This window comes from Vanellus vanellus, assembly GCF_965231255.1.
Source record: "Vanellus vanellus genome assembly, chromosome: 5".
NCBI classification, from domain to species: domain Eukaryota; kingdom Metazoa; phylum Chordata; class Aves; order Charadriiformes; family Charadriidae; genus Vanellus; species Vanellus vanellus.
Window position 1 is genome coordinate 74,688,130 of NC_138910.1, and position 21,026 is coordinate 74,709,155.

General features: G+C 37.8%; 1 protein-coding gene across 1 annotated transcript in view; it reads right to left on the minus strand.

Moving 5' to 3' along the window:
* Window positions 1–21,026, minus strand: part of FAF1 (Fas associated factor 1) — a 171,525-nt gene that overhangs the window by 53,736 nt on the left and 96,763 nt on the right. The window contains exons 9-12 of the mRNA XM_082483796.1: window positions 4,703–4,798; window positions 4,129–4,255; window positions 3,103–3,166; window positions 2,086–2,167 (exon numbers count right to left, since the gene is read on the minus strand). Coding sequence (XP_082339922.1) covers window positions 2,086–2,167; window positions 3,103–3,166; window positions 4,129–4,255; window positions 4,703–4,798 — 369 coding nt within the window. The remainder of the gene's footprint in view (window positions 1–2,085; window positions 2,168–3,102; window positions 3,167–4,128; window positions 4,256–4,702; window positions 4,799–21,026) is intronic.

A 21,026-nucleotide genomic window follows, 5' to 3' on the forward strand; every position in this document is an offset into this window, starting at 1 on the left:
ATTGAGTGTGGCATCGTGAGAAACACTCTATCAAATGTAGTGTTTTACTTAGTGATTAAGTATATACCAGTTGATGAAGCTACCCAAATCCTTCGTAATCCCACCACTCCAATAAACATTTAATGAGTATATAAGTTCAAAAAGCCTAGCAGAGGATTTAAACCTTCAATCTTGTTTTTATTTACTCTTGGAACTCAATTTCTCACTTCAAGTGAAGAATGCTGGTGCCTGAAGCTCATCTGTTGCCCTGGTAAAATTAAGTGCCCTCCATAGTATAAATTAGCAGACAAGACATACAGGTTGCAATTTCTCCTAAGCTTTTTTCTTATACTGATATACATATTGAATTATTTTATGAAATGCAATTATAAAAATATAAAATAATGTATCCCTTTCCTCAGTTATGAATTCCAGGAGGCAGTACTGAAAAAACTTCTTTGTAACAGGAAAAAAGCAGTAAAAATAAATGGTATTTATATGTTCTCATAGCTTTGTTTAAAGTCAGAATGTTATAATAAAAATAATATCATTCCACAGAGTAGTTGGGGGGAAGGGATTTCAAAAATTAATGCAGTATTTGGAAAAAAAAATTAAAGAAAAAAGACGCAAAAATAACACTTTCCTAAATATATAACTTTATCCTGATGAGGATCTGGTCTGAATGTACTGCAAAATGCTAGAAATGTAAGGCGACATGAATTTCAGATGTGCTATGTAAGTAAAAAACTAAGTAACTGCACTGCATTAATACTAGATTTAGAGGTATAAAAAAAATATTTATGAGAGCTCCTAATGGGCTGTCATCCATTATTATACTGATACACTGTCAACCGTTTCTGATGAAATGATACAAAGTGAACTTCCCAACTCAAACACTTTTCTTGTTCAATTAATATGATTTCTTTCAAGCATGCATTAAGGCCCACTTTAATGAGCTACTATAAATTAATACTTTCCCACTGAATTATTATGTATCCATTTATCCTCTGAAATCTGCACAAAGACAGGAAAATATTCACTAAACTTAGAGTGTGCACACAACATGTAAAGTATGTGTTAACTTAAGCTATACAGGGTAGATCCATAACGCTGCACTTATCAGCACAGCCCCTAACGTAACATAGCTGTTCCTTCCAATATGAATAACTACAAGAAGCCAAAACATTCTTCATTTAAAGTTAAACAAAAATTAAATTTAAACAGCATGATTTTCTTGTTTGTGTTTCAGCTTTAACTATGCTTAATTATGCAGGGGTTTGGGTTTCTCCTTAGTGAATTCAAGTTACCAAAACTTAAATAAACTATCCCCATTCTAATTTTATTAAAAAACTGGCTTGAAAACTGTGCATGGAATAACAGAAACTTGAGATGTCTGGTTGGATGTACAGAAAAACTAAATAACCAAATCTTAGTACTGGAATTTACTTGGCAGATAAAGGCTGTACAAAGGGAAAAAAAAAAAAAAAGCGCACTGTATTTTAGAGACCTTTCAATTTAAATTTACAATTTCATTAGCAATCCTTCGAAGGAATTACCAACATGCAACGTTGAACTTGTCAACCACAAGACTCGCAGCCAGTGTTACCTGGTGCTAGGACACTTTCAGGAAGAAAAGGAGGGGGGAGTAGCTCTGATGCCTAAAGGACTCCAATAAAAATACAGCCTGAATGATGAGAAAGCATGAGTTATTCACCGTAATTTCAACAACAACCAAGGTAAGTATTCTAGTCAGTCAACTAAATGAGTATAACTCTTCACAAACAATAAAATGAAGATAACTCCAAAATGTACTTTACCTTTTTTAAAATCATAGAATGGTTTAGGTTGGAAAGGACCATGAAGATCATCGAGTTCCAACCCCCCTGCCATAGGCAGGGACACCTCCCACTAGACCAGGTTGCCCAAGGCCACGTCCAGCCTGGCCTTGAACACCTCCAGGGATGGGGCCTCAACAACCTCTCTGGGCAACCTGTTCCAGTGCCTTACCAGCCTTAAAGTGGTAGATATAAAAAACAAAGATGAAACATTTACAGTGATTTCCATTCTCTCCCTATATTAAATAAAGTAATTTTAATACACACTTACATCTCTAGCTTTCCCATAGAAGGCTTCTTGAAAAGCAGCCTCTAATGATCCAATAAAATAAACAGGATGGCAGTCACCATACCTATTTGAGATAAAATTTCCAATTAATAAAAAATTACAAAAATAAGTATTTTCAACATTATACCTCTTCATATATTCTGTAAATATAATGCATTGGCTAAATTTTTAGAAAGATGAAGTACTACACTTCTAAATATTTCCCTTCCGTGCTTTAAAAGCCATCTGTCCCCCAACATTCAAAAGCTCAAAGCAACTAACTGCTACCTTACAAATTTTATCATAAAAACTTTCTGTTTATATACATAGACAACTTAAGTTCTATATAATTTTTTAATCATAACTTATTTCCCCTCTTTATTATATTCCTAGAGGTTAATTGAAGGCTATTCTTGTATTACACATTAATGCATCTCATATATATAAATGAGCATTTCAACACAGAGGAGTGAAAACAGAAGTCATAAACTTTGCATTACTTTGCAGTACGTTGGTTTGCAGCTTCTACCTGTTTGATGAAATATGGCAACTGTTTAACAGTGTATGATGTGGTGGTATAAAGTTAAAAAAGGAACATTTCTGTATTTTTTAAAAGTAGAGATTTATCCAATCACTTTATTATTGTGAAAACTCTTATTGCATCTCTGCATATATTTTTCAATATTCATCAGCTTCAGCTTTTCTGATCCTGTATATCAAATTAAAATTACTATAGATAATCAGAGTCTTTATCATCCTTCTGGACCCTAACATAATTAAGTAATGATATTAATTAGTGACAAATTAAATAAGACAAGAATCTGTCACTCTGGACTGAGAAATAATTTTATTTCAGAAACAGTTCTAACAAAGTTAAGCTTAAAATAAATTAGATTAGGATGCCTATATATGCTAAGACCCCACAAGAAAATATGTACATTTGGTTTATTTTTAGTTTCATTATTTACTAATTTTACTTAGTTTGTAACGAGAACTGCACAGTTAATAGGCTAAGCTTACCTTGAAGAAAACTCAGCTGTAAATTGTAATAAGGCATCCCCTTCATTTTCAGCATTTTCTGGCACTTGAAAAAATGAAAAATATATATTAAATGCAACCTCATGGAAGCAGATTTTAATATGTGAACTCACTTTGCTTCAGGGATATTTTTTTTATGTTGACAGCTTACTGACGTGGTTACCAAGAGACCATATAAATTTCATGAAAGACTATCAACTTTGGAAAGACATGAAATTTCCAGACACTCTCGTGAATATATTCAGGCTTTCCAAACAGTAAAATCCTCAGGTCCAGCGTAATGTGATATATCACTTGTTCAGTTAACACTCTGGACTTACTTTAATACATTAAAATGAAAGGACTGGCTTGAAAGGCTTGACCCACAATATCACTAGTTACTTTTCTTTTCATTTTCTTTCTTTTTTTTTTCTTTTTAAATTTCCTATACGTACTATTAAAAAGTTTTCCCTATTATTACATATATTTGCTGTCAAAAAACTTCTAAGGTAGTAACAGTAATGCAAGCCTAAAGTAAATAAAGAGTATATAGAATTGCATATAGGAGGTAACTGACTGCTCCTGCTCAATCCTTTTAATAATTCAAGAACAAACAAACACTGAGAAACTTGTTTAATGTAAATAACTAACAATATTAATCACCACAAGATGCTGCAGCTAAAATCTGTAGAATTTTCAAAACAGGGAAGTGGAAATCTAGTTATCTACAGGAACATTTGGTTAGAGATCATAATTTCTCTGAGTTTAATTATTATTCTTCTACTATAAGCTAAAATCTTTTAAACTAAGGTTAAAAGACTTCCTCCAAGGGGAGACGCTTGCACAGTTGCCAATTATGTTTGCAGTATTTTCATTAGATACATCCATCAGACATGACACTCAAACAATTCTAACACTCCTATCAAAAGATACTTTCCTGTTTCTTATTATGCAGTGCCATCATACCTCTCCACTTTCACTACTGCTGTACAATCACCCGTCAATCGTAAATGAAGTGTCAACTCTTACTCATTGGCGATTTCCTCAAGGCAGATGATGCTACTCCAAACATTTCTCCATCATCAACTCCAAACTCTGTAGCATCTTCAAAGTCATCCCCATCACTGTCGCTAACCATATGAACATCAGTGCATTGCTATTTAAAAACAAAAACCAAATTTGACCATAAGCCTCTATTACAGACATCATCTTTAGTAAAATGCCAAACACATAAATAGTGAAAAACACTTACACTTTAGAAACTTACAGTTAGAAACAACAAATCATGAGTTTATACAGTCTGCAAACATCTTTTTCTGCTAATACTAAAAATATACATTCAGCCTTCTGTTTAATTTGGAGTATTTTTCAATGCTTAGTAACTTGTGGCTTGCTTACTTTGTCTTCCCTGTTTTTCTTCAATGACTCATTTACCCAGTTCCTTACTTTGTCACAATTACACATTACAGAAACTGTAAACTGATTCTTTTAAGATGCAATTCTACTGATGTATTTGACAATAGAAGGGACGGTGACCATGGCAAAATGAGCTTTCCCTGCTTCTTCCTAGAGTATACTGGTAAAATACAGATGATGTTCTTACCTCTTCTGACTGTTCCCTCGTTTGTACAGGTGAAGATCTTCTTCCAACTGTAAGTCGATGGCAAGGGAAAGTCAGTCCCGAAACAGCTAGCGTCATCTGCAAACAAAGCAACGATCATTTATTAAAGCTACAGTTTCAATTGAGGGTTGTCTTTTTTTTAAGGGTGCTTCGAGATTCAAACTGCAGACTGCACTGCAGAAGACCAAATTAATTATACAGACATAAAGAAAGGAGCCTGAAAAACTAAAATGATTGCTTACGTAAAAGCATCCAAAGAAACAACAACTGAGTTGTTGTACAGTTATGTACACACAGAGTATCAAAACAAAGTAACTGGAAGCGGAAACTCAAAACTGTCTTGAATTGTTCTTTTCTCCTGAATCAGTACTGAATTTTAAACCATTATTTGTATGTGATAATTTTTACAGTGGTATGCCTTTATGAAGTAAATGTAATTTTTTCCCTCCTAATCAATAAGCAAATGTTAAAGTGAAGATGATAGGTACTGATACAACCAATTAAAAACGGTTAAGACATCTTGAAGAAAGAAGAATTATCTTGAAAGAACAGTTTATCGCCAGACGTAAACGACACAATCACAGTGGCTACTTAAAAAAGTACATTTAATCTCCATCTTGGTAATTATTAATGTCAAAGGCACATGCCACGTTTCTCATATGGACAAGGACACACACAAACCCAGCAATGCTGTTGAGATCGCAGTCAGCTTAGACAGGATAGATGTTCATTTACCAGTGTCAACAGAAACAGCGCTTTTGCCTGTTGCCATATGCCTAAACCTCATCTTTTCAAAATTAATGAGACAGCAAATGGAAAAAAGCTAGCCTCATTTGAAAGAAAAAAAATCACTAGATGACTGCAAACACACAACAATAATATTTGAATACCTGATCCTACATTGCATTTAAAAATGTACTAATCAATACGACTAAAAATGCTAATTGTCCACTCTTCTATGATCAGGACCCTCTGTGCTACCTTTGCCATTTCTTTACACATTTCTTTATACAGTGTAAGCATACACCTGGCCTTCTGTCCTCTTCTGGAAAGCGCATCAGTCCTGGTCAAGTGAGGTTCATGACCACAAGCAGAATTTTCAGAAGCACCAAGCCCTATCCTGATAACACGTCAGGTAAATTTACAATGTGAATAGCTCTTAAATGAAGACAGCCAATTCCTTTTGGTAAGAAATCCGATTCTTGCAAAATATTTGATGGTGTACAATTCTTAGAGACGTGGAGAAAGATAATTCTGGCTGTGCGTTCAAAATATTGTTTGTAATAGTTCCCTCAGCAGAAACACAGAGGACAGAAAAAGATTTTCTAGATCCTATAAAAATGATCACTATTTTTATGCGGCACAGAATGACAGACTTACATTATATATTTCAGAAATACAGCATCCTCCTAATTAGATTGTAAAAATATTAAGTTAAAATAAATTTCAATCATCCTTAACAAAACCCCAAAAATAAATCATAAGCCTTAAATTTCATTTACTGTCATAAGCACTGAAAATACCCCATTTGTTTTTATACATAATTCAGAATGACTTTATCACTTGTCTGCTAGAACTCACAAAGATTTAATTTGCTGCAGGTTGAAGCAGGCTGATTAAGCAGGCTGGTTACCAAATGAATGTTAACCTGTCTGAACTAGCCCACTGTCACTTTCTCATCGCAAGGTTAAACAGAAGTTTAGCTGCATGAAAAGCCTAGCCATCGTCTTAAAGGAAGTGAGCAATAATACTCCGGAGCAAATGACATATTAAAGACGACATACAGGTCAAGACCAATTACCTATGAAACTCCTGTGACAAGAGCATAAGAACTGTATTCTCTGTAATAATCCACCAGTTTAATGAGTATTTTTACAAGCTTTTAATAATAAACAAACCTCAACCGTTATAAAACCCGAAACTTTGCCCTGTGGTTACCACGCTATATAAAATACTGGTAAAACATACACACAGGCACACTAACCACACACAGACCGAAGTTCCCGATCTAACAGCATCAAATACCCTGACAGATGCCTGGAAAGGCTCCCGATATCTTTTACATACACATTAAAGACAGAGTGGTAAGATCAAGCAAGCAGTTATTGTGCCGCTTCATCACTTGGCCCAATAGCAGGGTGTTGCAATTCCAATTTGCAACCCTATATTATAGTGTCAAAGCGTCTCTCAAAAATGAGCTAGCAGCAGAAGGGGTTCAACATCAGAGCACATTTCATCCTACTCCCCAGACAGTTGCTGGAATGTTGGTTTTTTTGTGAACATTTATGTGAGAAATCGCCCTCCCCTTTGGCATTTTTTGAGAATTTTTTCAAAAAGTAAAGACTAGGACAAAGAGAAGCTCCGCCTTTCATTTCAAAAACAATCTAGCAGCACAAACATATCTCTAGAATTAGGCTATCTTCATACTAAGATAAAGGAGAGAGTATTCTCTCAAGCGAGACTTCTGCACCAGAAAGTTTCATCTTTGTTTTGGAAATTATAAAAACCATCAACACTAAGCAAAAGATTACTTTCCAGGCACCTCAGTCCGGTGCCACGGATAGCAAACGTCAACTTTTACAAATATTTTGAACGCAGGCCAATTTACCGATGGGAGCACCCACTCAAGTGTCTCAGTGGCAAGAACTGTTTAGACGCCAGGCTGCTCTCGGAGAGGTGTTTTTCTCTCTAAATACTGCATCTGCCTACTCCCAAACAGGGCTGCAGTACATTAGATACACGAATTGCTCTGTCACAGCCGCCTTCCCACGGCAATGGACACAATCTTTCTACCAGCTCCAAAGCTGAAAATGCTGGTTTGTAGCCCGAGTACCTGATTACCCGTGTTCTCAATTTATGAACCCTTCTGACTGGGCAAACACACAAAAGTCGCTAACTTTTCAGAAGAATGTCTTTTCCTGCATGAAAATCACAGTTATTTGAGTACAATACTTTGAATTGGACGGCTTTCACGTGCACAAGAAGAGATATTGAAAGACGCATATGCAGGACTCTTGGCACCAATAACAAGCTAGAGAGATTATTGAATAAATAATACACTAAAGCAAAACTAAATAAGGTTATTCCATTTTTTTCTAAGTGGTATATCCATATATGTGCAAATCGCTACTCAGAAGGTCTCACAGTTGAAAGGTACATGAGGTGTTAAGTGAAACAGAATCAGAAATAGGCAAAAGGACTTGCAAAAAGCTACTCAAGGCAATTACTGAAAAGCCGTATCTCTTGTCCATCGCTGTGTATCGATTGGTCACGCTTGTTAGACGATTAAAAAGTCTTCCCTTTGGCTTCCTATAGCTTTTTAAGCAGAAGGACAATAAAACTGAAGCCTCAAAACATTCCAGGGAGAGTGGCAGTAGGAGATTCCTTTTAGAAGAGAGCACAGATATTAAAATAAACAGATTGCTACTAGCATGCAAACAGGTAACGGTACAACCTGGACTAAAAGTGCACAAAGGATACTTGAAATAATATTTTCCCTACTAAAAGGAAGACTGCTACCAAACTTTACAATTTAGAGAGAAAAGAAATGAGTCTAATGCTCATTTGTGCTTTCCAACACTAAGACACTGAATTTATTTGTAAACGTTCAGTGTCAGATGATTTGTACTTCAATTGCCAGCACTAATAATTGGGGGATAAAGTTAAGCAACATCTTTTCTGATCCGAATACGCAGTATTCTTTGCCAAGAACTCTTGAGATCAACCTAGAAATATTTGCCAAATCCAGAGTGAGACCAGGTGCTTTTATTCTTCCTGTGAGAAAATATCATTTTTATGTAGAGACTTACAGAAATATGCTTTAGAACAATCTGAAAAGGCTATTTTTCAAGTGTTTCGTGATATAAATGTGTCTGCAGCAGTGAAAGAAATCACTAACAGCACGCAATTCCAGAGTGCTGCCATCGCATGCTCAGACTATAAGAAAAATTACGAGTCCATAATCATAGAATCACGAGGCTGGAAGGCACCTTTAAGATTATCAAGTCCAACCATCAACCTACCACTGCCGAACCCACCACTAAACCATGTCCCTCAGCACCATGTCTACCCATCTTTGAAATACCTCCAGGGATGGTGACTCCACCACTTCCCTGGGCAGCCTGTTCCAGTGCTTGACTAACCTTTTGGTGAAGAAATTTTTCCTAATATCCAATCTAAACCTCCCATGGTGCAACTTGAGGCCTTTTCTTCTTGTCCTATCTCTTGTTACTTGGGAGAAGAGACCGACCCGCCCTTGCTACAACCTCCTTTCAGGTAGTTGTAGAGAGCGGTAAGATCTCCCCTCAGCCTCCTTTTCTCCAGACTGAACAACCCTGGTTGTCTCAGCTGCTCCTCATAAGACTTGTGCTCCAGACTTCTCACCAGCTTTGTTGCCCTTCTCTGAACATGCTTCAGCACCTCAATGTATTTGGTGTAGTGAGGGGCCCAAAACTGAACGCAGTACTCGAGGTGGGGCCTCACCAGTGCAGAGTACAGGGGGACGATCACTGCCCTGGTCCTGCTCACCACACTGTTCCTGATACAGGCCAGGATGCTGTTGGCCTTCTTGGCCACCTGGGCTTTCCAGCCACTCTGCCCCAAGCCTGTAGCACTCCATGGGGTTGTTGTGACCCAAGTGCAGGACCTGACATTTGGCCTTGTTAATTTTACAAGCTTGCAATCTTCTAGAACGACTTTGTTGGTGCAACTTAATTCCCACTCTTGCAGACTTCAAAATTACAAAGGAAGGAGCAAACTCAGTCTCTTGGACAAGTCCAGAGATATTATAAGCTCAGTGTACTGCATCAGGAAAGTAGTAACTGGATATGACAAATTGGTCTTCCTCATACTCAGCCACACGCTGATGGAGATAAACAGCACTTCAAAGAAGCTTCTAATGGTAAACATATCTAATGAGGAAAGTATGAAGGCAACCTCTAAAAGCTTTCTAATGCCTTACAGAATATGGTTGGACATCCGAAACGGCCATCTTAAAGCAATAATCTGTAAAGAACTGGAGCTTCTTCCTCATCCTCAACTGTCACAGTCATTTTGGAAACGCTCACTCTTTGCTCCATCTAAGTACAGACACAAGACTCCCTGGCAATCCAGTAATCTGAATAAAACACTGAGAACAACTCTTCTTTTCACTAAACTGCCTGTATTTGAATCAAAACAAACTTTCGAAAATAAATTAAGGTAGGGAGACAGGCAGGCTCTTGAAGCACAGCATTGACAGACTTCTCCATTAGGCCTGTTGTTATCTTCTCAGTGCTTATCACTGCAAAGTATGGCCTTTCCAGAGGGATGAGATGAAGAATGACCCACCAAATTGCTGCCAAGAGAGTAAATGATTGTTAGTAGAACAGTTTCCATATCAGCTAGCTCTGGAGCAAATCACACTCCCTCCACAGTCATCAACAGCAGGAAACCTTCCCCAGGAACTCGAGTTTCAAAGGTGCAGTGGGCAAGACAAGTCTGCAAACGATGTCACCTTGCAGATCAGAGCCACAGATATGTAATAGACCTGCTTTGGCATGACTTGAGAGGTTGTGCTGCTCATAGGATACTTATCATCAAGGGATCCCTGTTCTCTAAAAGGATGTAGCTCTTTTAACAAGAACCATTGAAAACAAACAAGCATAAGAGATAACGTTTAAGGCAAGCAGGAATACTGATTTATTTTGTGCTCTTTGTTAAGTGTTTGATTGACACAAGAGTAGTGAGAGTTTTGAGTTTTTGGAGTGTGTGAGAGTTCTGCTTGTTTGGTTTGCTCTAATGTACGTTAATGAGTCTATCTAAACGTACAGGTACTTACCACTGTTCCTGTTAACCAGGGCAGGTTATTAAATGTAGCCCTTCAGCTGTATCACCTTGTAGTAGTCAATTTTAAAAAACAGCTTTTGACTGTTTAAAAGACCACTTAAAATGAGAAACAATTTCAGTCACTGTAGCAGGGTAACTATCTTTATCGTTTGAGCTACTCAAATGAAGAATCCTTTCCGCTCACTGGAGTGACATTTTTCCATGGCAAAATATTTTCTTTTCTAATATAATTCTTTGGACATAAACTAGAGATTCTCGATCATTTGCTCACAGAAATTCAAAGGTCAGACTATAAACCTTACACAGCATAAGAAAAAAATTCACAGAACACTTGACCCATATGCAAAAGAGGGGAGTCCATCAATGATACCAGATTTCACTTGCTCATGCACAGGGCGTTACCTGACAATGGCAAACCTAAACCAGAGCAAAAACCTTGCACTGGACATGCCTGCTGGATTTTTAATATAAAGTTAAAAGACCATAAAAGGAAATGCAATTTCTGTATTACTTGACTGCTATGAGTCAGTCAAATTATTCAATTAGCTGTACTTCTAATCCAGAATTATGTTTAGCTGTAGATAATCTACTTCAATAGAAAACTAAATGGGGGAATTCTCATAGCATCATTTCCTCCTGAGGTAAAGTAAAACAACCCGTGGTTTCTGCCTTTAATAGTCAGAGATAAGGTAAGCAAACAAAATTCTGCTGTACAAAAAAAAGCATGTTTTCCGATACTTGACTGTCCATAAATCTCCCATAAAAAGCAGACTAATTCCCAGCCCTACTCAAGGTCAGCTTGTAGTATATTAGGCAAAAGGAAGTAAAGTCTTAATAACCCGCCCTTCAGTTCCAGCATCCTGAAAAATAGTTACAGTTCCAGATTTCCAGCTGCATTCACTAGCACAGCTGGATGGAAGAAGCCACGGAAAAAAATCCTCCCAAAGATGTCACTCCACGTGCAACTGCCAAGAAGGTACATGCTTTTTAACAGACCCTTTCAGACTCTGTAACGTGAATAGGCAGAATTAAAACTTGCATATATTCAAATGTGGGGGTGGGTGGGTTTGGCATACAAAGTGAACAATTTAGCCTTTTGTTCTTTATAATGTAAAGCAGTTAAGGAACACTCAGATTACCTAATCCCAAATCTTTCAAACTGGCATCTCTAATTTCTCTTTGCTGTAGCTCTCATAATTAGCCCAAGACAACCAGGTGCTCCACCCAGTGCAGTGCCTTTCCCATCCGTCTGTCTTTAATGCAGTATCTTTAGAGCACCACATCCAATCAATTCCAGAATTATACTTAATGTTCTGGGTATCGATATTAATTCTGCTGGAAACTGGCAATGCCTGTTTTCTCCTTGCTGAGCAAGAGGAAAAAAAGAAGATCGATCCCCGAGTATCTCAGCTGAAGATAAACCTGCTGTTAGCACATACCGTAATACGGAGTTCTGGCTGGATAAACAACCTCCACAAGTCATTAACTGCAGTAGCTCTCTTATCTCAGTCTTGGTTTGAGAACATTTTATGCCTTCACTGTTATCATTGTACAACCAGTGCACTGCTTAAGATGTCAGAGAAGATTATCTCCATAAGAATACGCCAAAAATATTCTTACGCACCCTGTGAAGTTAAGTTTTGATACAGATTATACAAACATCTTGAAACTCGAAACCCTTTCTTTTGCCCTGGAAATGACAGCAGTATGCGAGCAACATTCAGAGGATTATTAAAAGTGTTAAAAGTCATTGTGAGTAAAAAGTTATCTCATTAATTGGGAACAGAAATTCAAGCTCAGCTTGAATACTCTTTGAATCAGAGCTGTTTTAACAAGGCGAATTCTACCACAACTACAAACTTCTAACCACCCTCGATAATTATTATTACAGTATATACCAACTCTGAAATCTAACAGACACTTGTGGCCACTATTTAGTACTTTGGCCATAACTAGCTTGTCAATATTAGCTAGCTGCAGTTTCATGTTAGAAACAAATATATTAACAAACATGGAAATGTCATCCCAAAATAGTATTTATAAATCAGGAGGTGATCAGCTGAACAGGAGCTCTTTCTAGAGGCTGCTTAGCAGGCTGCAGTACACACGTGGAGATTTATAATACAGATATATCACACAAGAAATTCTTAATCAGAAATGAATGCACTGTTGCCTACAGACTGAAAGCTAATCCCGGTTCAAATACTCCATGTGACAGCCCTTTCTCTGTGCTCAAAATGTGAGTTGCTTAGCTTTTTCATTTACTGGTTTACTCACTGATACATGGCTAATGTATAAAGAAACAAACATGACTGAGTACATTTCGTAACACGCCATGCTCAGTTACTCAAAATAACCTAAGACAGAGGTGCCCATAACTAAATACTCAGTGACTGGCAGGTGTCTCCACTGTGAAAATTTCACTTCCATATAATTTGATTCTTTTTCTTGTTGGAGTAATTACTGTGATGCCTTTTTCCTCTCATCAGGTAAGAGAAGGGGTTAGGATAGAGAGGTGAGGAAGGAGCTTTATCAAGATTTTCAGTTTTCATATTAAACTTGATATTCAGTTTTCTGACTTTTTATTCTTGCATAAGCTAATTCCCCAAGTATGATAAATGTCAATGACTCTTTATGTATGCATTTTCTTGAAGCTGGGGGAAAAAATGGTCTTTTATGAAGACAAATACATGAAGTTTGAGAAGGAACGTTTCTGTCCTAGTTTTTCTATTATACTCTATATGCGTACAGTACTACTAACTGAGGTTGGACATGAAGCATATCAAAAACTTTCATAGCCCAAGCGTACCAACAGTAGTAACGTAATAAACAACACGAAACAATTCATCAGTTTTCTACAACTTGGCTGAATTGCACGGCTCCTGCAAAGGAGCCTTTCCATATCTCCAAGTTCAGTCCGTTCTCTATCCTTTCGGCCAGGATAGGCAACTTTATGGCAAGCGAGAAATTCTCTCGCTTCTGAGTCTAGACAGACTTTAGTTTAGATGTCTGCAAGGCACATTCATCATTGCTAATCCCCTCTTCTTGATGGGCAGTTCTCAGAAGAATTCAAACAAGTTAATTTCTCCCAGCCTACCAAGATGTCATCTATCTCTCCTCACTAGACAAATTAAGCTCCCTGTTCAAAAAGATTACCATATGAACTGTGCAGAACGGGAAATCAGAGAGAAACTTTTTTCAGCAGGGTTAGATGAAGGCACAGACCTCTGCCTCAGACCTCAGGTCTTTAAGTCAGAATCTCAGGGTGATCTAGAGAACTGCAGACCAGTTAAGTCCAACTTTACCCCCTGAAAAGACACAGGAACAAATTATAAAACAATGTATTTGAAACACCGAGAAAATAAGCTATTCTGCTTGTTGCTTAGCACTGGAGCAAGACTGGTCAGGCTGCTCCACAGCTGAGGCCGCTGCTCCCAGCTCACTAGCGTTTCCATTTTCCATTTTTCTTTTGTAACTTATCTTTTATGAGATTAAAGAAGTGAGCAGAACAAAAAGCAAGGAATATTTGGGTGGTGATAGGGAGATAGCAATTAATGCAGCATATGAGAAAAATCGAAGTGTAAAAGGCAGGGAGGAGAGGTAGAGCAAGCGAATGATGGCACAGAAAGTTTTGCTTCCACACTTGGAATGTAAGTGTGGGAAGTTTTTCATTACACAAACCAATGAAGAACATAATGGTTCCTAAATGCATCCAGCAGAGCCCTCAAATACAAATACTGAAGCTGGGGAAATAAGAGTGTGGGAACTCTTTGGCATTTTTTTTTTGTGATTCTCCAGAGAATATCAGGTGGCTCCATGCTCCTTCATGGTTGGACACGCAAACACAGAGAAGCCAATCCATGCAGGAAGGAGGTGGCGGGCTCCCAAGCAACTCATGCTATTTCTGAGGATACTCAGAGTCTCTTCATTCCACAAAAAATGATGCTATGGCACAAAAGACCCCTCATATTAGGTTGTTCTTGCCATGGCGCTAGTTCTGTGTTTAACCAAGCATTATTAACAACGTGTGGGCAGCCTGTTGTGCTCAGACAAACCCTCACTAAATTCCTTGGGAACAAATCAGTGCTCAACACTTCCAAAGCCATCACTTATTGCTGTATAATTATACATTAAGTAATCAATCCTGTTTTCAGTGTATAATCATGATTTAAGAATTCACACATGTTCATGTTTAAAAATAATGTTTAAAACCTCAAGGGATTAAAGGTTTTCTGTGGATTAATGTTTATGTTTGCTTCGCTCTTTTCTCAAGGCTAGCAAGCATTCTTAGTAACAGACTGTAAAATTACTTCTATCCATACTGAAATACACTCTAAACGTAAAGCAACTCTTATCACACCAAAAACAAGCAAGTACCCCACTGTAAAATGAGGTATATTACATTACAATTTTAAAGTCTATCAAATGCATTTTTAAAAAAAATTTACAGAAACAAGGGCTTTTTTGTACTTTGAGATTAATTACAAGATGCAGAGATAGTTTCTACAGAGAATTGAAGGGCTCTCTTCAGTCTATACTGATCAAGATGACACTGCTATTCAAGTTCACTACATAATTTAAAAAATAAATCAACCAACTAAAGCTCATCTACTACCACGTAAACCCTTATCCCTCCTTGAACAATGAGAGAAAGTGGATGGTGGATGTAATTCTACATTAGCCACTTCATCTTTTGACATCAAATAGCATTAGCTGGGAAAAACAGTCAAGTATGCTCTAGGTTTGTTTGTTTTATTAAACTATTGTACAAATATTAAAATGAACAGAAGAGTTTAAAAAATTTGACAGCCCTTGAAATTAACTTCCTCTGGAAAATAACTTCATTTTCATTATTCATCTTCAATAAAAAAAAAAAAAAAATCTTGACAGGTATTCAACGTTTCATTTTAAACACTAACTGGATGAAAAAAAATCTCTAGGGTGGAGTGTGTTCAGGTTATAAATCAGCAATGCTTATTTTAGCTCCTCACAAAGTGTTGTTGAGATAATTACTGCTGACAGCTTTATTCAAGGTTCATTTCACTTTTTCTACTATTTTTCCCCTGTTAGAAGTTCACCAGGGCCCATGGGAAGATCCACCCCTCACACCTGTTGGGGTTCTTCATGTTACTGAGGCCAGTTTGGACACGTCACTTCAAATTAGCATTGTGCCAGCACGCTGTGACAATTACTTATCGCAGGTTTAACTTGAAAAAAAGTTTCTAATCCAGCCACAAGAACAGTGTCAGAGTACGTAATTTAAACCTGTCAACACAGGTTGTAGGAAATTCATTCCAGGGATTTCAGTGATGTTCCCATGGCAGATCTTTGAACTATAATGAAGATTAAAATCACAATGGAATGCTATAGACTTAGAACACAGAACCTGAAAGTTTAAGAAGATCAGAACTGAAAAAAGTGTCTTAAATATTAATAAATGCAAAAAAAAAGATCAAGTCTTTAGATTAGGATTAAGAGACTGCTTTGCTTAATTCTCAAAAATTCTTCTGCAGTTTATTCTAAAGGACTGCCTATTGAATGTACGTATCTTATTCTTTTGTTGCAGTATAAAGGCGCAACCTTGGGAGATCTGTGACAGGACGTGCTGAAGGCAGCAGCACCGTGAAGATGCCCTGGAATCGATTTGTGGATGAACAGCAGACGGGGTGGGAGGAGGGAGGCTGGAGAAGAGCCCACGGCACAGTGAGCAGGCCACTTGTGTCTTTCAAGACAGACACCAGATGAGGGACGCTGGGGCCACGGCAACAACCACGATAAAGCAAGCTTCACAAAACGCTACCGAGAGTTTCCGTACAAGCTTGGGAAAAAGTTGTGCCCGGTCCTCTGGGAACACCCAGCTCTGGTATGCCGGTTGAACACACATGCCAATTTTTGCTACGGTTGCCGTTAATCACCAGCCGTATTACTGTGAATCTATCGCTCTCGTTTGCTAGCTGAATGAAAGAGAAAATGATCCCTGGTTTTGATCGCTTCTCATTTGATTAAGCCTAGTTAGGCAAGTTAGGAATTAAAGCAGAAGGACAGATACTGTAGTACTTAATGTTGCTTCAAACTACAAATATATTAAAAGGAAACAAAAGGAAAATAATATTTCCTTGTACAACAGATTCTATGAAGAAAGAGGTATACTTGAGAGACTGAAATAAATACCCATGATCACTTACAGAGCTCATTCTTCTTCTTAGACAAAAACTGTAAATATTAAAAAGGACGAAAAATCTGCCAAGCCATTTGCAGCTATTTGAAACACAGGGTAACAGAATTAAATAAACGCTGAAAGACCTGGAACACAGTTAAGTATAGACCATGAGGCTAATTGTGGATCTTGAGTTAATTACTTTCCACTGATACGTTTTCTCAATGGTCTTTTACATCAGTTTTTTCTTTCCTCGGTCTGAACCCCAAGGCAATTCAGCGTGCTAGCCTCCAAACTCTGGGTGATTCATTGTGTACTTCTGCCTTAGGATTTTTAGTTCATGCAGAGAAAGCCAGGCTTTCACATCAAGTTGATGTTAATGTGCACTGACAAAGCAACAGTAAAGGAGCTTCATGTTTGTCACAACGTGCACTCTTTAATTTAGTAATTGCTTTATACTGATATGCAAATAATGACACATTTCCCAAATTTCCAGTTACTCGGCAATGCTTTCGCTAATTACTCAGTGGTTAAAACTTACGCATGTAAATTGGCTAAGTGAATTTATTAATAAGTACACCTGTGTGAATTGATCTATAAAACAGATATGCCCGAGAACAGGTCATTACTCAACTGTACATTCCTGAATGTCTCGGGAACCAAAAATATTCTCTCACCAAAACAAGATCTACAACGACTAATAGAGTGTTATTCATAGACAAACTGGGATTCCCAACCTTTCCCAAGCTAGAAAGAGTCTGCCTTTGGGTGACAACAAATCCCAGGAGTCAAAGCATTCATCCATTTCATGTTGCCAAATGAGAGGAGGATCAAGGTAAACGAAAGAAAAGGTCTATAAGAGAAAGTACAAGAATTCCTCTAGTAGCTGAAGATGTGGGAAAGCACCAGCATCCACTCACCCATCGGTCTTTGTGGACCATCATGTCCTCTGCAGCCTGGTTACGGTATTTTGATAGAAATTACTCTTACTTTTGATACTCTTACAGCGACTGTGAAGAATTCAGCTGCACTTAACGTGAATTCATACTCATAACAACTGCAAAACCACTAAAACCGAGTTAACCTGTCCTTCCTATATTTCTTTTTCTCCAAATTCTTCACAGTGTCAGGGCTGAAAAGTAATCAAGGTACTAACATTGTCCTGTTTAATTTGCTAGCTTCTGCGTTGAAACACATTGTCTGTTAGGTTTCTGGTATTTTCTTTAAGTAACTACATAATTGCCATAGAAGAGGGTATAATAATGTTGTTTGTTGTAAGTCTGATCACAAATCGCCTATTTTTTTGCTATTCAGGAGAGATGCAAAACCATTAAACAGATTTTTAAGGTAGGAAACAATTGTAAGTGAAATAATAAGCAACAGTATAAACCAGCAACCAATTTGATTCATCCAGACCACATATTGCCCACAGATATTCACAGATACATCTTGGGAACTGCTTTGCATTCACAAAGAGTGTCAGCCAAACGCTTGGCACGTTTCTGGTCTACGGTGGGATGCCATTTACTTCACAGCATTGTACGATGCTTTGGATGGCAAACAGAAGAGTGCCTGGGTATGTTTCCAGCACTATATAATTCCTTGGCAGAGTTCAAGCAGTGGTGCCAGCAACGCTGCTTCCAACAAATGGTTCAAACGCCGATAGGTTTTTTATGCTACCTCTTCTTCCTGGATCTCACTTTCCGAGGAATTGGATTTTTGCAATGTTAGCCTTTTGAAAACATGGTGTTACCTACTTCTAAGAATGAGCTTCTGAAAAGGATGATTGTTTCTTATTTGCTATTTCCCTTACCTGGAATATATGAAAAGGCTTTACAGCTCTTTACATCAGTCGAATTAAAAGCACTGAGTATATAACCTCCTCAATTAAAGGAAAAGGGTTCAAAACTAGAAATAATAAATGGTATTAACAATAAGCAATATTTCTGTATTCTTAAATGGTAAGTTGTTGGGTTGGGGCCGTTGCAGCTAAAAATGCATTAATTTCATTCATTCAGTATAACTACATATTGAATGTGCTTGGTTGATATATAATAGCTTCAAGTGTGACAAGCAAAAGATAAAGAACATAAGTAACTAAAAAATTAAGCATTTATAAAGGGTCTTTCTACTTGGAGTCCTCTAAGGACTAGCCACACGTGAAACATTCCCAACATTTAGACTGGATTTTCTTAGCTATCTAACAAAAATAAGGGGCCAGTTTCTACAGAAAATCCAGGTGAGGTCATGGAGCTACTTTTCTTTGACTTTCATGAAAGTTCAGCATTAAATCTCAGGCCTCTTCTTAGAAATGAGAAGGCTTGAGTTGCTTAAGTAAAGCGTTTTACTAAATGTCATAAGTAAAGTCTGCAGAGCTACAAATCTGTCTCAGGTCTATGTTTTGACCACTGGGCTGTAACTACCATTTAGAAAAGGAATTCAATCCACTGATTTCTATTGAAAACAGAGCTCTTCTCTTGTTTGGCAGAGGAAGTTACCTTAGATAGATTTAGCAACGAGTATTTTCTTGTTCCACGTTTTAATCAACAGTTCATTGGACTTGAACAAAAAATTCCCAACAGAGGACCAGATTAGCTCCATTCTAAGCATTTAAAAAGTTATCTGTGGACTAATTTAACATTATTTAAATACCACCTTTCTGAAAGGAAGTGTTTGAGATTATTATATCAGGCTCTGCACACAACTAGAACAACCCCAACTGAAGTTCTAGCAATAGCATTCTCACTTATAAAACAAGACAAGTGATGCTGTGATTTTACATAGCTTTCTTCTGCTATTACACAGTGAGCCCACTTACCATACACTTAAAGTGAAACTCTGTTTACAGAGTCCCAAACACTTTCAATCTGTCGCAATGGATTTTCATATATCTGCTCGTGAAGCTCTGCTCTGCTTATACAGCGAAGTTTCATTACAAAAGAAACAAGCACTACTGTGATAATCCTCCAGGAATAATGCAATTACCACTTATCAAACAGGTGTCTGCTGTATTCCAAGGAGATTATCACTTCCTATTCTGCTCTCCGAGAGCACAGAATAGAAGAGAAGCTGCTACTATTAAATGACTGAGGAGAAAAGGAGTCTTTGATAATAGCTCTTGCTAGCTTCTCTCAGCAGGGCACGAAGTAAATGTAGTCATTCTATAACATCTTGGCACTGAAATGAATACTTTAGTTTCTGCAAGGTGAGCTAGAGCACCTAAATAAACCCACTTCTGTTAACTGAATCTGAAGAAGTATCTCCCTCTTCACCGAGTAACTCCAGGGACCTCAGCACCTACCACCTTATGCCAAACCCTGCCCTTTGCGAGTACTCCTGAACGAGGAGCTCTGCCTGCTCAAGCAAAAACGGGCTGCAGGGCTGCTCCACCAAACACACTGCCGTTCAGAGATGTTTCTGTGATGATACAGCGTTTGTCGAAGGTACAAAGGGATCTCTAAGATGAAGCTCCAAAAGTGTAAAGAATGAAAAGTTTTTAACAGGATGCAGCTGAAGGTTAAACTCTGGCTGAGTGCAATGTGATCAGCAAAGGCAATTTTTTACTATATTTTCAAACCAGCTTGTTGAGTAGGAGTTCTCAGGAGCAGATCACTAAAAACGAGAGCAAAAGCACTCTCCTATAAAATCTGGGATACAGCTTAACGTACACAAGGTGCTATTACCACGTGGCAAAATATCTAATTGGTTTGGAGGAAAGCCCAGCTAAGCATCAAGCACAGAGGAGGAGGTAAGAGGGTAAACAGTCTCCATACCTGCAGAAGGAGACAAGAGGCTACTTCAGAGTTAGCTAGTGCAGTGACTGTAACGGCTAGTGACTGTCCATAGCTAGGTGCTTCAGAGAAAGTAAGACAATGGTGGTCCCGGAAAAGCTCTCTCCAGTGAAGATGAAGATTACCACTACTTTGGTATGAGCTCACAGGAAGAAGAGTGGTTCTTGCTGCTGCCTCTGTTGGGGCAGAAAAACCTCCAATGCAGTTCCTGGGCATGTAGATGATGAATGGTGATACCAGCACCAGTACATTGTCTCATGGTGTACTTCAGAGATCTGGGCTGCCTTGATCTAGCCTACTGAGACTTCTCTCTAGACCTATTGTCATTTCTATCGCACTTTGATTTGCGGATTCTGTCAATATAAAGACAGAAATTAGAAGCAACATTGAAGTGGTAAATTGAAGTAGCAGTCTCGTCAGTCCTTGTTTACTAATTTTAAACTCTACTTTTTTAATGAGCTTTATGAACGTGCCGTTTTTAACAAAAATAACTACTGTGTCTATGAGTTTCAAAACAGGAACAGCTAAAAAT